This window comes from Symphalangus syndactylus, chromosome 18 (assembly GCF_028878055.3).
Source record: "Symphalangus syndactylus isolate Jambi chromosome 18, NHGRI_mSymSyn1-v2.1_pri, whole genome shotgun sequence".
Taxonomy (NCBI): domain Eukaryota; kingdom Metazoa; phylum Chordata; class Mammalia; order Primates; family Hylobatidae; genus Symphalangus; species Symphalangus syndactylus.
The window spans coordinates 74911768-74928819 of record NC_072440.2 but is presented as its reverse complement, the minus strand read 5'-3'; the positions used below and the strand labels follow the sequence as shown (position 1 = coordinate 74928819).

At 48.9% G+C, this 17052-nt stretch overlaps 2 protein-coding genes across 7 annotated transcripts in view; one reads left to right on the top strand and one right to left on the bottom strand.

Annotated features, from left to right (window-relative positions):
- LOC134733584 (E3 ubiquitin-protein ligase makorin-1-like) overlaps window positions 1-17052 on the bottom strand; it is a 44203-nt gene that overhangs the window by 12913 nt on the left and 14238 nt on the right. For 2 of the 4 annotated variants that reach the window (XM_063623820.1, XM_063623822.1), the window contains one exon: window positions 3081-3484. The exons of the other annotated variants lie outside the window; for them this stretch is intronic. Coding sequence is in view for 1 of the 2 variants with exons in the window: in XM_063623822.1 (XP_063479892.1) it covers window positions 3391-3484 (94 nt within the window). In the remaining variant the exon portion in view is untranslated. Of the gene's footprint in view, window positions 1-3080; window positions 3485-17052 lie in introns of those variants that run through there. 4 annotated transcript variants of the gene reach the window in all.
- The window catches only part of LOC129468200 (multidrug resistance-associated protein 1-like), a 113498-nt gene that overhangs the window by 83483 nt on the left and 12963 nt on the right, over window positions 1-17052 (top strand). For all 3 annotated transcript variants that reach the window (XM_055253435.2, XM_063623814.1, XM_063623816.1), the window contains 2 exons: window positions 8106-8207; window positions 14227-14373. In XM_055253435.2, coding sequence (XP_055109410.2) covers window positions 8106-8207; window positions 14227-14373 — 249 coding nt within the window. The remainder of the gene's footprint in view (window positions 1-8105; window positions 8208-14226; window positions 14374-17052) is intronic.

The window sequence follows — 17052 nt, the reverse complement described above, 5'->3', positions numbered from 1 at the left end:
ACGCCATTGCACTCCAGCCGAGGAGACAGAGCGAGACTCTGTCTCAAAAAGAAAAAAAAACAAAAACAGAAGACTTAGTTTTTTGCATGTAACTGTGTTCAGTTCTGTGTCTTGGATGTGAGGATTTGTGGTACCCGGCTGGATACAGCAAGGATGGCCATGCCCTTGCCTTCCTGAATGTTGGGGATAAGTATGGAAATTGCCCCCGTGATGTTACTGGGCTTTATTCTTAGCTCTGCTGAGTTAAGGGGCAGGGTGGGGTGCAGCCCAGCCAGCAGCATGCCAGGGCGCGTCACCGCCCATGCGATGCTGGCTCTGGCCGCCTTGCTCTCACCCCATGCCCTTGCCAGCTATGCTTGCCTCCTGCTGCGTTGGGGCTGGGAGACTTTAGCCTTTCTCCAGATCTTTTCAGGACCGCGGTGGGGAAATGAACGCCACATGCTGTCTCTCTAAACAGGATTAATGTTCAGAGGCCCAGCGGGTGCCCTGACCTAACCACGGGCCTCTTGCACTCCTTTTCTCAGCTTCCCTTGGCTTGTGAGCTACCCCTTTGCAGCATTGTTTCTGAGTGTGGTGTTTAGGAGCAACCTGTCGCCTTGCCTTTCGCCCCTCCAAGCCCCGTCTGTTCCTTGGTGGGTTGTGCAGAAGAGTTGCTGGGGTTTGAATCCAGGACCCTCAGGGTCCTGCCCCTGTGACTCGTGGGCCATCTTCTCATCTGTTTGTCTCTGCGTTCCTCTCTGTAAAGTGGGAATCATTATAGTACCTTCCTCATAGACTGCTAGGGTGATAAAATGGAGCGATGTACATGAAACCTGAACGCAGTGCCTGGTATGCAGTCTGTGCTTAGAAAGGGCTCTGGTTTGGGCCGGGCGCGGTGGCTCACGTTTGTAATCCCAGCACTTTGGGAGGCCGAGGCGGGCGGATCACGAGGTCAGGAGATCGAGACCACGGTGAAACCCCGTCTCTACTAAAAATACAAAAAATTAGCCGGGCGTGGTGGCAGGCGCCTGTAGTCCCAGCTACTCGGAGAGGCTGAGGCAGGAGAATGGCGTGAACCCGGGAGGCGGAGCTTGCAGTGAGCCGAGATTGCGCCACTGCACTCCAGCCTGGGCGACAGAGCGAGACTCCGTCTCAAAAAAAAAAAAAAACAAAAAAAAAAAAAAAAAAGAAAGGGCTCTGGTTTTATTTTTATTTCTCTTTCTTTGAGACTTGGTCTCACTCTCTCACCCAGGCTGGAGTGCATTAGCATAATCGCGTCTCACTGCAGCTTCCCACTCCTGGGCTCAAGCGATCCTCCCACCTTCGCCTCCCAAGTAGGTGGGTTTACAGGTGTGAGCCACTGAGCCTGGCACCATTCAGCAATTTTTGTTTGTTTGTTTTGTTTTTGAGACAGAGCCTGGCTCTGTCACCCAGGCTGGAGTACAGTGGTGAGATCTCAGCTTACTGCAACCTCTGTCTTCCAGGTTCAAGTGATTCTCCTGCGTCAGCCTCCCAAGCAGCTGGGATTACAGGCACCTGCCACCACACCCAGCTAATTTTTAGTAGAGACAGGGTTTCACCATAGTGGCCAGGCTGGTCTTGAACTCCTGACTTCAAGTGATCCACCCTCCTCGGCCTCCCAAAGTGCTGAGATTGCAGGCGTGAGCCATCACACCCGGCCATCAGCAAATTTTTAAGTATACAATATAGTATTGTGAGCTATAGACACTATTCTGTACAGTAGACCCTAGGACTGACCGACTCATCTTGCATGACCAAAACTTTGTATGCTTTGACCATCACCTCCCTGTTTCCCCCACCACCAGCTCCTTGCAACTACCATTCTGTTCTCTGCTTCTATGAGTTTGTCTTTTTTAAATGTCACATGTGAGTGAGATCTTGCCATGTTCGTCTTCCTGTGCCTGGCTTATTTCATTTAGCATAATGTTCTCCAGGCGCATCCATGTTGTTGCAAATGGCAGGATTTCTTTTTTTTTTTTAATCTTATCATACTTTAAGTTTTAGGGTACATGTGTACAATGTGCAGATTTATTACATATGTATACATGTGCCATGTTGGTGTGCTGCACCCATTAACTCGTCATTTAGCATTAGGTATATCCCCTAATGCTATCCCTCCCCCCTTACCCCATCCCACAACAGTCCCTGGAGTGTGATGTTCCCCTTCCTGTGTCCACGTGTTCTCATTGTTCAATTCCCACCTGTGAGTGAGAACATGTGGTATTTGGTTTTTTGTCCTTGCGATAGTTTGCTGAGAATGGTGGTTTCCAGTTTCATCCATGGTCCCTACAAAGGACATGAACTCATCATTTTTTATGGCTGTATAGTATTCCATGGTGTATATGTGCCACATTTTCTTAATCTGGTCTATCATTGTTGGACACTTGGGTTGGTTCCAAATGGCAGGATTTCTTTCCTCTTTTTTTTTAGACAGAGTCTTGCTCTGTCTCCTAGGCTGGAGTGCAGTGGCACGATCTCGGCTCACTGCAAGCTCCGCCTCCTGGGTTCATGCCATCCTCCTGCCTCAGCCTCTCAAGTAGCTGGGACCACAGGTGCCCGCCACCACGCCTGGCTAATTTTTTTTTTTTTTTTTTTGTATTTTTAGTAGAGACAGGGTTTCACCATGTTAGCCAGGATGGTCTCGATCTCCTGACCTTGTGATCCGCCTGCCTTGACCTCCCAAAGCGCTGGGATTACAGGCGTGAGCCACCGCGCCCAGCCAGGATTTCTTTCCTTTTTAAGGCTGAGTGATATTCCGTGGCATGTATAGATCACGTTTCCTTTGTCCACTTGACCACGGATAGACATTTAGTTGTCTCCATCTTGGTTGTTGTGAATGACGCTCCAGTGAACACGGGAGTGCACATACCTCTTCACAGCCCATGTGTGGCTGAGATTAGGAGATCACTGCTGTCTTCTCTAGTTCAGCAGTGCTAGTGCCTCCTGGCATTTAGCGTCCAGCTCAAGGGAGTGGAATTTGGGTGTCTCAGGGTCAGGGCCACCTGTGCCTCGAAATCACAGGGAAACTTTGTGTGTGGGGGGAGGGTGCAGGGGACTATGGGTATGTGTTGGGGTGAATCTTATTTCTCTTCTTTCCCTTTTCTTAATTTTCTATTGGCAAAACAGAGCGCCACTCCAGACCCCTTTCAGTCTTGCAATATACATGAAAAGTACAGGGCTTGTTTTGCAAAAGAAGAGTAGCCCCAGCGAGCTCAGGGTTGAGTGAAGTTTCATGAGGAAGGCACCTCTCGGCTCTTCTGGGGGCTTCAGGGCAGAGCTCGGTGTCGCCAAGCAGGACCCCCACTGCGGGCGGAGCTGCAGGGCCATCAACATTCATTAGGTGGATCAGCGAATGTAGACTCTCCGGTGCCACGAAGCAGCATCTGGTACTCACTGTGCTCGTCTCGGGATGGAATCTAAGTCAGGCATCCTTGCATCCCCACTTACGGGCTGTTCCTTCACCTTGCTGGTCCTCACCTTTCTCCTAGGGTTACAGGAAGAAGTAAATGTGCTAACGCCATACACGCAACTCAGCAGTCGCCTTGAACCACGCTTCTCTGTCACCCCTTTTGTTGCCTTGACAATGGTTGCAGCCTCCTTGCCCATCTCCCCTAGGATGTTCTCCTAGGGTCTCTTAATACAGGGCTCCCCAATCCCCAGAGCACAGACTGCCACCAGTTCATGCATGCCCTGTTAGGAACTGGGCCACAGGCCACACAGCAAGAGGTGGGCGGCAGGCGAGCATGCGAGACTTCATCTGTATTTACAGCTGCTCCCCATCTTTTGCATCACCGCCTGAACTCTGCCTCCTGTCAGATCACTGTGGCATTAGGTTCTCATAGGAGCACGAACCCTAATGTGAACTGTGCGTGCGAGGGATTGAGGCTGTGTGCTTCTTATGAGAATCCAATGCCTGATGATCTGTCACTGTCTCCCATCGCCCCCTAGATGGGACCATCTAGTTGCAGGAAAACAAACTCAGGGCTCCCACTGATTCTACGTGATGGTGAGTTGTATAATTATTTCATTATATATTACAATGTAATCATAGAAATAAAGCGCACAATAAATGTAATGCACTGGAATCATCCCCTACTCTGTCTGTGAAAAATCGTCTTCCACAAAACCCATCCTTGCTGCCAAAAAGGGGACAGCTGTCTTTTTTTCTTTTGAGATGGAGTCTTGCTCTGTTGCCCAGGCTGGAGTGCAGTGGCACAATCTCGGGTCACTGCAGCCTCCGCCTCCCGGGTTCCAGCAATTCTCCTGCCTCAGCCTCCTGGGTAGCTGGGATTATAAGCACATGGCACCATGCCTGGCTAATTTTTGTATTTTTAGTAGAGATGGGGTTTTACCATGTTGGCCAGGCTGCTCTCAAACTCCTAACCTCAGGTGATCCACCCGCCTCGGCCTCCCAAAGTGCTGGGATTACAGGCATGAGCCACTGCACCTGGCTGGGGAGCACAGTCTTAATATGTGAATTAGGCGATGCTATGCCCCTGCTTAATGCCCTCCCAGGGCCTCCTGTGAGAAGTAGAACAAAAAATCCATGCTCTGTACCATGGCTCCAAGTTTGGCTATGTGGTGGCCTTTGGTGACTTCTCCCGCTCCATCTTGGGTCCTGGCTCGTTGCCGCAGCCATATCCTCCCCCCCCGCCCCCACTGTGGCCTTTGCCTATGCCATCTTTCTGCCTGGTATGTGCTTCCCAAGATCTTTGCACAGCCAGCTCTTCCTGACCCTTCCAGTCTGCTGGCATGTCATCTGCCCAGACCGCCACTCTGGTGCTTCCTGTCCTGACACCCCGGCTCTTTCCTTCACAGCAGGTACTGCTCTTTGTCATTATGTTCTTATCTGTGAGCTTTCATCTTTGATGGACTATGAGTCTTAAGATGACAGAGATATCGTTTCTAATTTCCCCCCATGCCTGTGACTAGCCCAGGTCTAGGCACATAGTAGGTGCTCAATAAACAGTCATCAAATGATAGATTGAATGAATGAATGCATGATAGGAACCCTGCACTTGTATGTGTTAATCCGTCTCTTGGCTGCTGGGAACACCAGCTCCTGCAACCTGGCACTTGGGTCACCTGATTGAACCCTCCTGATAACTCTGTAATAGGTGGGTTCTAGAATTAGTCCCATTTCACAGATGAAGAAATCAAGGCCTGGTGAGGTGAACTGACTTGTTTTAGGGCAGCAGGGATGATTTTTGCCTCTCTGGAGATATTTGGCAATGTCTAGAGACAGTTTTGATTGTCACAACTTGAGGAGGTGGGGAGTGCTACTATCATCTAGTGGCAGAGGCCAGCGACGCCACTCAGTATCTTACAATGCACAGGATGGCCCCCCACAACCAAGAATTATTTGGGCTCAAATATCAGCGGTTCTGAGGTTGAAGAAGCCCTGCTTGAGGGCACACATATGTAAGTGGCAGAGACGGGAACCTAGACCCTGAATCTTGTGTTGTTAACCACTACCCTGCACTGCTCACATGCCGGGGTGGGTGGGTGGGAGTAGTTGTAGAATGTTTCCATGTCTGAGTCAAAATCTTGCTTCTCTGCTCTGGAGAGATGAATTTGGAATCTGTGAGGCCTGAGGCTATTCACTTGGTCTCCGGCCCTGGAGATCTTGCCTCCCAGTGACCTCAGGCTCCATCTGTCTGCCATGTACCTTGCAAACGCCTTAGAATTCTGGCCGGGCATGGTGGCTCACACCTCTAATCCCAGCACTCTGGGAGGCCGAGGCGGGCAGACTGAGTTCAAGACCAGCCTGGGCAACATAGTAAAACCCTGAATCTACAAAAGATACAAAAATTAGCCAGGCATGGTGGTGCGTGCCAGGTAGTCCCAGCTACTTGGGAGGCTGAGGCAGGAGGATTGCTGGAGCCCAGGAGATCGAGGCTGCGGTGAGCTGTGATGGTGCCACTGTACTCAAGCCTGGGCAACAGAGTGAGACCCTGTCTCAAAAAACAAAACCAGCCAACCAAACAAACCAAAAGGCCTTAGAGTTCAAGCACGTGGTTTAGAGGTGGTGGATCTCAGTGTCAGATTCTCCGTGGGTTCAAGTCCTGGCCCTGTTTCTTCTAGGTTGACGAGCCCAAGCAATTTACATAAACTCTGTGGACCTCAGAGCCCTTGCCAGGAAAGGAGAGAGTTTTAATAGTCCTGACTTTGTAGGGCTGTTGGAAAGCTTAAATGGACTGTGCTTGGGAAGCACTTAATCACTGTGCCTGGCGCAGTCACTCTGGCTGTTATTATTGGCACCCAAGAAATACATGCTTTCTCTTTGTTTCCAACTCAGCATTTAGAAATGTGCTACCGTTCAATTCCTGCTGCTATTTATTGATTTGAAGTGCGAACTAGCTTTCTTATTATTATTTTAGAAATCATGCAGAGGAGAAAATTCAAACAGTACAAAAGATAATAAAACAAAAAATAATAGTTGCCTTCCTCTCTCGGGTTTCAGGTCTACCCCCTGCAGATTAATTAGCTTTTTTTCTTTCTTTTTTTCTTTTCTTTTTTTTTGCAATATGAAGTCTTGCTCTGTTGCCCAGGCTGGAGTGCAATGGTGTGATTTTGGCTCGCTGCAACCTCCGCCTCCTGGGTTCAAGCAATTCTCCTGCCTCAGCCTCCCAAGTAGCTGGGATTAGGGCAGATCATGAGGTCAGGAATGTGACAGCAGCCTGGCCAACATGGTGAAACCCCGTCTCCACTAAAAATGCAAAAATTAGCCAGGCGTGGTAGCAGACGCCTGTAATCCCAGCTACTTGCGAGGCTGAGTCAGGAGAATGGCTTGAACTCGGGAGGTGGAGGTTGCAGTGAGCCGAGACCACACCATTGCACTCCAGCCTGGGCAACAAGAGCGAAACTCCGTCTCAAAAAACAAACAAAACATCAAATTCCTGACTGTGTATGCTGCTTGCAGGTTTTATATATGACCAGGCCTGGTTCTGTATCTGTAAAATGGGTTACGTTATAGTACCTGAGTCCTAGAGTTGTGTGTGAGGATGAAATGTAATGTGAAACACTTAGAGTGGTGCTTGGCTGATGCAACTAATGAGTCTTCCCTCTTACTCTTTCCATAGACAGAAGAAGGTGGCACAGGTTTCTTCATTGCTTTTCGCCCTTTGCTGAAATGTCATCTTGGCCCAGAGGCCCTTTCTGTCTCCCTGATAAAGAACTAGCACCTGCCCACCCACCATTATGCTTCACCCACTTTGTTCAAGCCATTTGCTCCCGTTGGGCATACATAAGAGTTGTTTTTTTAGCTGTTGGTAGTTTTGGCCTCTTTCCATACAGTGAAACTGTGTGAGAGTGGAGACTTTATTTTACTTCCACATGACCTTGGCCCATGGTAGTAGTCCCTGGTAAATGTCCACTGAGCAACAGGAACCCGACTGTTGCAAGTTACTTATTTATTTATTTTTGAGACAGGGTCTCCATCTTTCACCTAGGCTGGAGTTGGGTGGTGCAGTCATAGCTCACTGCAGCCTCGAACTCCAGGGCTCAAGGGATCCTCCTTCGTCAGCCTCTTGAGCAGCTGGGACTAAAGGCAAACGTCATCACATCTGGCTACTTTTAAATTTTTTTTATTTGTAGAAGGTGGGGAGTCTCACTCCATTGCCACCTCTGGTCTCGAACTCCTGGGCTCAAGCGATCCTCCTGCCTGGGTCCCCCAAAGTGTTGGTATTACAGGTGTGCACCACCACATCTAGCTAAGTTTTTTTTTTTTTTTTTGAGATGCAGTCTCACTGTGTTGTCCAGGCTGGAGTGCAGTGGCGTGATATCTCGGCTTACCACAACCTCCACCTCCTGGGTTCAAGCGATTCTCCTGCCTCAGCCTCCCAAATAGCTGGGTTTACAGGTGTGCGTCACCGCGCCTGGCTAATTTTTGTATTTTTAGTAGCGACTGATGGGGTTTCGCCATGTTGGCCAGGCTGGTCTCAAACCCCTGACCTCAGGTGATCTGCCCACCTCAGCCTGCCATGATTCATACTTGTTAAAAATAATTTGTTTCCTGTTATCTCAGTGGAAAAAAAAAAAAAGAAAAAGGAAAGTAAAGTATGCCTGCTCGCTCTAGAAATGTCACGTGACTCTTCCACTCACAGGTCACCACGTATTTGAACTGGCTGGTTCGGATGTCATCTGAGATGGAAACCAACATCATGGCCGTGGAGAGACTCAAGGCGTATTCAGAGACTGAGAAGCAGGTAGGCAAGGGCCCCTGTCTGGACCTCTTGGTCTTTGGTGTAGCTTTACCCCAAGGAGATCTGTGGACCCTATCCTGTGCACCTCTGTCTCTGAGCAGGAGAGTGAGCTGGATACCTCACCAGGTAGAAGTGCATCTTATGCTTGTCCAGTCTTTTTGCAGCACTTATTTAGAGCCCGGTTTTAGGGTGAAAATAGTTTACCGGCTTTCCCCAAGATCTGGGGTATCCATATACGAGACTGTGGGATGCTGTCAGGGCATTCAGAAGGTATTCACATTGTGAAGAAGTTTCCCCCTCTAATTCTCTTTCATAATTTTTGACGGTATCACAGAGAAAGTCTTTAACTAGCAGGTCTTTAACACCTTATCAATTGAGATGATCTCCCTTCAACAGACATAAACAGCAGCCCTTACACTTGGAGTCTTCAACAGGACGGCTTCTATTCAGAAATAACCTTCTGTTATTTATTATGAATTTGGTTTTTTTGTGTGTGAGATGGAGTCTCACTGTCACCCAGGCTGGAGTGCAGTGGCACAATCTCGGCTCACTGCAACCTCCTCCTCCCAGGTTCAAGTAATTCTCCTGCCTCAGTCTCCCAAATAGTTGGGATTACAGGTCCCTGTCTTCATGCCTGGCTAATTTTTGTATTTTTAGTAGAGATGAAGGTTTCACTAAGTTGGCCAGTCTGGTCTCGAACTCTTGACCTCAGGTGATCCGCCTGCCTCAGCCTCCCAAAGTGCTGGGATTACAGGCATGAGCCACTGCGCCTGGCCTGTTACGTATTTGTATAGGGGACTCCTGTTACGGAAAATAATACTACTTTTCCATTAGTGATTGTAATAAATTTTCCTCTTAAGTTGAGAAATTAAGTCTAAGTGACTTGATTAAGCATATTAAAACAACAAGAGAATGAGTACATGCATACTACACGAATGATGTAGCTGGGAAGTGACCAAAGTTTGGGAAACCCTGCAGTTATTGAACCCCAGTCCCCTTTTTATAGATGGAGAAAAAGGGAACCTGGGGAGGGATGACGGCTGATCCAAGGTCCCACGTGGCTTGGTAGAACAGCTGGGACTAGGACCCATGCCTCCAGTCTTTGATGTTGCGTTGCCCTTAATAACTGCCTTCTTAGGCCCTGAACACCAGCACGAGTAGGAACGCAGTGATAATAGATAATCACAATAATGCCTGGCGGCACCTCCACCCCACCATTAATGATAACAGGGACACACGTAGTGCCTTTTAGAATGTCAGGCCCATAGTTAAACGTTTAACACAGAGTAATGCACTCAGCCTTTACCCCGCCCTATGAGTGATTTTTGAGACACGGTCTTACTCTTGCCCGGGCTGGAGTGTAGTGCAATCTCACTCACTGCCTCCCAGGCTCAAGTGATTCTCCTGCCTCAGCCTCCTGAGTGTCTGGGACCACGGGCGTACGCCATCACGCCCGACTGATTTTTGTATTTTTAGTAGAGATGGGATTTTGCCATGTTGCCCAGACTCGTCTCGATCTCCTGAGCTCAAGTCATCTGCCTGCCTTGGCATCCCAAAGTGCTGGGATTATAAGCGGGAGCCACCGTGCCCAGCCCAGCCCTATGATTTAGATGCTACTATTACCCCCATTTTACAGGTGAGGAAACTGAGACAAAAAGATGAAGTTACTTGCCCAAGATCACATGGCTGGTAAATGGCAGACCTAGGCATTGAGCCTGGGCCTCCTCAGAGACCCTATCCAGTGCCATGGGAGTCATGCTGCCTGGCCTCCTGAGGAGAGATGCCCCTTGGGAGTGAGACCAAGGCCTCCATAAGGTCTGTCCTCCTGAGGAATTCACAGAGGTGACCTCTGCCCACTCCTTTAACATTCTGACTGGGTGAACCAGGTCCCATGTCACGGGTGAGCATTATAAGAATGGCGTGAGTGCCCCCGTGAGGAACCAAGGGTGTATTACACCGGCAGCTTCCAACTTGACACTGAATTTATTTAATTCATTCACAGGGTATTTCGTTAGTTTTTTGTTTTTTTTAGATGGAATTTGGCTTTTTTTTTTTTTTTTTTGCCCAGGCTGGAATGCAGTGCCATGATCTCAGCTCACTGCAACCTCCACCTCCTGGGTTCAAGTGATTCTCCTGCCTCAGCCTCCCAATTAGCTGGGATTACAAGCACCTGCCACCCTGCCCAGCTAACTTATTTCATTAGTTTTTATAATAGCCTCATTGACATGTGAATTTCACATGCCATGCAATTCACCCAGTTAAAGCATTCAGTTTGATTGAATTCAGTTTTGTTTTTTTGTTTGTTTGAGACTTAAGTCTCGCTCCAGGCTGGAGTGCAGTGGCATGATCTCAGCTCACTGCAACCTCCACCTCCTGGGTTCAAGTGATTCTCAGCCTCCTGAGTAGCTGGGATTACAGGCGATTTTTGTATTTTCAAGAGACGGGATTTCACCATGTTGGCCTGGCTGGTCTCGAACTCCTGACCTTGTGATCCACCCACCTCAGCCTCCCAAAGTGCTGGGATCACAGGTAGGAGCCACCACCCCCGCCGGCCTGAGTTCAGTTTTTAAAAGCATTTTACTTTTGACTGAGTTTTATATTTTTAGAAGAATTGTGTTTAGCAAACCCAAGAGAAAGTAATTGTCCTCATTAGTCTTACCACTATTCTGTATTTGCATGTATTTTTATATATAAAGTTCCACATACTTCTCTCCATTCTGCTCACTGTTGTTATAGCATCTCCCCTTCAATTATGTACATAAATTATAAAACAGAGATATGCTTGTTGTTTTAAAAAAGAAAAAATCAGTACAGGGCTGGACACAGTGGCCCACGCCTGCAATCCCATCACTTTGAGAGGCCAAGGTGGGTGGATCACTTGAAGCCAGGAGTTCGAGACCAGCCTGGCCAACATGGTGAATCCCATCTCTACTAAAAAAAAAACAAAAATTAGCCGGGCATGGTGGCAGGTGCCTGTAATCCCAGCTACTTGGCAGGCTGAGGTGGGAGGATCGCTGGAACCCGGGAGGTGGACATTGCAGTGAGCTGAGGTCACATCACTGCACTCCAGCCTGGGCGAGAGTGAGACTCTCAAAAAACAAACAAAAAAAGAAGTCTATGGTGGAGAAAGACAGTTTGTTCCTGTTCGCCCCATTCCTCTCCTCTCCAGGGAGAGGCTCCATTGGTATTCAGGTGCATTTCCCCCAGAACTTTCCTGTGCGGATTCCCACGTACCCCCACACGTTTGTTTGCTTGTTTCTTTTTCTTTTAACGTAAGTGGGATCTACCTGTTATCCTGTGACACCTTTTCTTTAACCATGAGACACCTTTGCATCCGTGTATAGTAACAGTCACTGCCTCTAAGGGCTGCTGTGAGGCTCAGATGAAATCATGGGTCTCAAGTGCTGAGCAGAGCAACTTGCATTAGTTGCATTGTAAGCGCTCAATAGTAACACATTTTTTGGCCGGTGCGGTGGCTCACGCCTGTAATCCCAGCACTTTGGGAGGCCAAGGCAGATGGATCACTTGAGCCCAGGAGCTCGAGACGATCCTGGGCAACATGGTGAGACATCGTCTCTACAAAATAAAAAATAACACTTTTTGTTGTTGGCGGTGGTGGTGTGTGTGTGTGTGTGTGTGTGTGTGTGTGTCAGAGGAGTCTTGCTGTGTGTCACCCAGGCTGGAGTGTAGTGGTTTTATGTTGGCTCAGTGCAACCTCTGCCTCCCAGATTCTAGTGATTCTCCTGTCTCAGCCTCCCAAGTAGCTGAGATTACAGGCTCCCACCATCAGGCCCAGCTAATTTTTGTATTTTTAGTAGAGCCAGGGTTTCAGCATGTTGGTCAGGCTGGTCTCAAACCCCTGACCTCAAGTGATCTGCCCGCCTCGGCCTCCCTAAGTGCTGAGATTACACGTGTGAGCCACCGTGCCTGGCAACACTGTTATTTTATAGCACATCCACAAAAGGGCTGCATGTCTTTCCTAAAAGGTGCCCAGCGTTTTCTTATGTGCCCTCTGCAGTGCCCCTGAGCTTGGTCATGTGCTCTGCAGCCTGGTTTAGCACCTGTGTGTGCCCTGGAGGGGGATGTGCACTCCCCAAGGCTAAAACCAGTGAACCTGGCCCAGGCCACATCCAGCTGTGGGCCTCAGGAAATGCTGAACTGAACTACTTTTCAAAAGGAGGGTTGTGGGTCCCTGGGCAAGTTACCGCCCCTCTCTGTGTGTCTCAGTCTCCTTGTGTGTAAACTGGGGATAATGAAAGGACCCCCCACATGGGATTGCTGTGAGGATGAGATACTGCGATACAGCTGCTGCTTTTATCCTTGCCTTCCTGCCGGGGTGGGCAGCCAGGGTAACTCACTTTTATTCTTGTGTCTGTCCAGAGAAGACCACTCATTTCATTGACTCCATTTATAAATATTTATTTAAAAAGATTTTATCAAAAAGTAAGTTTTATTGGCATCTAAAAACAAAACTCACCCAACATTGAAACATACTTCAGTATTTATGATATTGTTTTTTTTTTTTTTTTTTTTTTTTGAGACGGAGTCTCGCTCTGTCGCCCAGCTGGAGTGCAGTGGCGCAATCTCGGCTCACTGCAAGCTCCGCCTCCCGGGCTCACGCCATTCTCCTGCCTCAGCCTCTCCTAGTAGTTTTCTTGTTTCTTTTCTACTCACTGCAGTGAGTAGAAAGTAAATCACATTTACTTTAGAGAAACAGAGGCCATAGTGTAGATTTTGCAAAATCACTTTTTAAACTCTCTGTATTGTGCTTCTCAAATACCCAGAGCTAGTCTGTGCATAAAATGTCACACTGTTGTCTAAACCTTAAAATTCTGCATCAGCCTAAAGATACGGATAAGATATACCTCCACTTGCTCTTTTGAAATATATCTATTACCTTATCCAGCCTAATGATAGTTACCTAAAAAATTCTTTGTTCCATAGGAAGTCTCTGACAAGCTGTTATTCATTTCCTTGACGTTAAAAGAATCTGGAGGCAACATTTACATATTATCAGAAAAACTTTTTAAAAGTTTACCTATCATGTTCATATTAAGAACAATGTCTGTGGCCGGGCATGGTGGCTCATGCCTGTAATCCCAGCACTTTGGGAGGTAGAGGTGGGCGGATCATGAGGTCAGGAGTTAGAGATCAGCCTGGCCAACATGGTGAAACCACATCTCTACTAAAAATACAAAAATTAGCTGGGTGTGGTGGCGGGTGTCTGTAATCCCAGCTACCCAGGAGGCTGAGGCAGGAGAATCGCTTGAACCTGGGAGGCAGAGGTTGCAGTGAGCTGAGATCACGCCATTGCACTCCAGCCTGGGTGACAGAGCGAGACTCCATCTCAAAAAAAAAGAAAAAAAAAAAAGAACAATGTCTATACAAATCAGTTGTACAAGTATTTTAAAAAAAAGGTGAACATGAACATCACGTTAATTCTGGCAGACAAAAATGAACAACTGTGGTCCAGTCAGCCATTATCTATTACACTGAGATGACAGCTTTACAGGAGGTATCTCTAACCTACTGAGTGATGATTATGTCCCTTCAGTTCCTGTGCCTTCTACCACTGGTTCACTTTCTGTATCAGCAGCTGTGTCACTCTTCTTGTTCATGTTCATAAATATGTATTGAACACCTGCTATGTGCTCTGAGCCCTGGGATACAGCAGTGAACAATTAGAGCCTGTCCTCATTGAGTGGATGGTGCAGTGGGCGTGAGAGACAGAATACACTCAAGCATATGAGCCCCGAGAGGGCTGGGGACAGGCAGTGCCCTGAAGAAGGCAGCACGGGAGGGGACAGAGGGACAGAGGGCTGGGAGGGCGCTCTGCATCGGCCAGAGATCTACAGGATGCGAGGGGGTCATTTGGGGAAGAGCTTTCCAGGAAGGACAACCCCCTAGTGCTGAGGCCTGGGAGGCCACCTTGGGCAGGAGAGTGAGAGGGGAGGTCGGGGGAGTCACAGCTTTACTGGATGGACTGGGAATTCCTTACTCTCTCCCTTTGCTGCGATGGAAGGCGCCCTGGCAAATCCAGGAGACAGCTCCGCCCAGCAGCTGGCCCCAGGTGGGCCGAGTGGAATTCCGGAACTACTGCCTGCGCTACCCAGAGGACCTGGACTTCGTTCTCAGGCACATCAATGTCACCATCAATGGGGGAGAAAAGGTGGGTACACATCGCCCCATTCCCCCACCCATCCTCAGTCGGGCACAGGGTGCCATCGGGCAGGTGAACCTAGCTGTGGCATCTCCCCAGTCACTCACGGCTCCACCCTCTACTTGAATGGCTTTTCCGGGGGCTGGGAGTGGACTGTGGCAGTAAAAGCTGTTCAGAGCACATCCAACTTGCAGAAGTGAAGGCTTTTAGGTGAACTGACAGCCCGAAGACCAAATGAGCCCACAGATATGTTTTGGAAGATTTTTTTTTTTTTTTTTTTTCTTTTTTGAGACAGGGTCTTGCTCTGTCACCCAGGCTAGAGTGCAGTGGTGTGATCTCAGCCCACTGCAACGGCAGCCTCCCAAGTGGGGTGACTACACATGGTTGGGACTACAGGTCTGTGCCACTGCACCTGGCTAATTTTTGTATTTTTTGTAGAGATAGGGGTCCTACTATGTTGCCCAAGCTGATCTGGAACTCTTGAGCTCAACCGATCTGCCTGCCTCAGCTTCCCAAAGTGCTGGGATTACAGGAATCAGCCACCATTCCTGGCCCCTGGAAGTTTTTTTTTGTTTTGTTTTGTTTTTTGAAATGGAGTCTTACTCTGTTGCCCAGGCCAGAGTGCAGGGGCCCAATCTCAGCTCACTGCAACTTCTGCCTCCCAGGTTCAAGTGATTCTCCTGCCTTAGCCTCCCGAGTAGCTGGGACTACAGGCATGCGCCACCACGCCTAGCTGATTTTTATATTACTAGTAGAGATGGGGTTTTGCCATGTTGGCCAGGCTGGTCGTGAACTCCTGACCTCAACTGATCCACCCGCCTCAGCCTCCCCAAGTGCTGGGATTACAGGTGTGAGCTACTGCACCTGGCCTGGAAGAAATTTGAATAAGTTGCAAATACTGAAAAATCTGGAAGACTTAATATAAAAATTTATTTTCTGCTTTTTTTGGAAGATCAGAACATCTGGCAACATCAGGTCAATCCTCCCCCGCCTGGCTCTTTCTAGTCAACCTGTGAGCCTCCTGGTTCACCCCAGTCCCTCCCTGTCCCATTCAGTGCCTAGTTGGCCCCTCCAAGACATTAGAATTTGTGATCTCTAGAATAAGGTGTCACCATCCCTTCTAGGGGATGGCTCACGGGAAGTGAGAAATTGTCAGAATTGTGGAACCTTCTCTTGGTTCCGAGCTGTTCTTGGGAAGAGGTTCCTTGACCTGAGTGATGCCCTTAGACTGTCCTCTGGAATCGGTCTGAGAGCCTTCCTGGCTATTTGCTGGGGGACAAGGCTGCTTTCACCTCTGAACATACGGACTTAGTGAACTGTTCCTACGTCCCTCTCACAAAGCTCAGAACATTCTGTTTCCAGCAGATAATTTCTCTCTGAGTTACAGAGAAGAGCAGAGTGGGTGATGTTCTTGCTATCTTTGTTTTTTTGTTTTTGCTTTTGTTTTGTTTTGAGACAGGGTCTTTCTCTGCCGCCCAGGCTGGAGTGCAGTGGCACAATCATAGCTCACGGCAGCCTTGAACTCCTGGGCTCAAGCGATCCTCCCACCTCAGTGTCCCAAGTAGCTGAGACTAGAGGCACACGCCAGCATGCCCGGCTGGAGTTTTAATTTGTATTTCCTTTGAGACAGCGTATCTCTCTGTCGCTCAGGCTGGAGTGCAATGGCTCAGTCAGCTCACTCTAGTCTTGAACTCCCGGGCTCAAATGATACTGCCACCTCAACCTCCCAAGTATGCTACTACAGGAACACAAACTCCTTTTTTAAATTTTTTGTGGATATGGGGGCTCACTATGTTACCTAGGCTGGGTCTCGAACTCCCAGGCTCAAGCAGTCCTCCCTCCTACACCTCAGTCTCCCCAAATGCTGGGATTACAGGTGGGAGCTACTGTATGCCTGGCCTTATCTAAGCTGTTTCCCTGAAAATCCCCGTCTTGGGTAATGATTCCATTGGCCCCACCATGCCCTGTCCTGCCTCCCTGGCTGTGCCCAAGCTTGGTCCCTGCCTGCCTGCCTCACTGTCTGGGTCTCAAGCTCCTGTGACACGACTCCTCTCTCTTCCTGGAGTGATCCAAGCCCTGCCACTTCCTGACTTTGCCCACACTGTACCCTCTGCCTGGGTGGGGCAACTTCATGTCTGCCCTTTGTCCCTTAGGTCTCAGCCCAGGCACAAGTCCCTGCCTCCGGAAGTCATCCAGGCCGCACCAGGCTACATCCTCTCGTAAAACCGGATTCCCTCCCTTCAGGGCAGGTTTATAATGAAACCCTCCTTAGAGGCCAGGTGCGGTGACACCCATCTGTAATCCCAGCACTTTGGGAGGCTGAGGTGGGAGGATCACTTGAGGCCAGGGGGTCAAGACCAGCCTGGGCAACATAAGGAGGCTCGTCTCTGTCTCTATAACAAATTTAAAAATTAGCTCACCAGGCCAGGCTCAGTGGCTCATGCCTGTAATCCCAACACTTTGAGAGGCCGAGGCAGGTGGATCACGAGGTCAGGAGTTCGAGACCAGCCTGACCAACATGGCAAAACTCTGTCTCTACTAAAATTACAAAATTAGCCAGGCGTGGTGGCACGTACCTGTAATCCCAGCTACTCGGGAGGCTGAGGCAGGAGAATTCGCTTGAACCCAGGAGGTGGAGGTTGCAGTGAGCCAAGATCATGCCATTGCACTCTAGCCTGAGCAACAGAG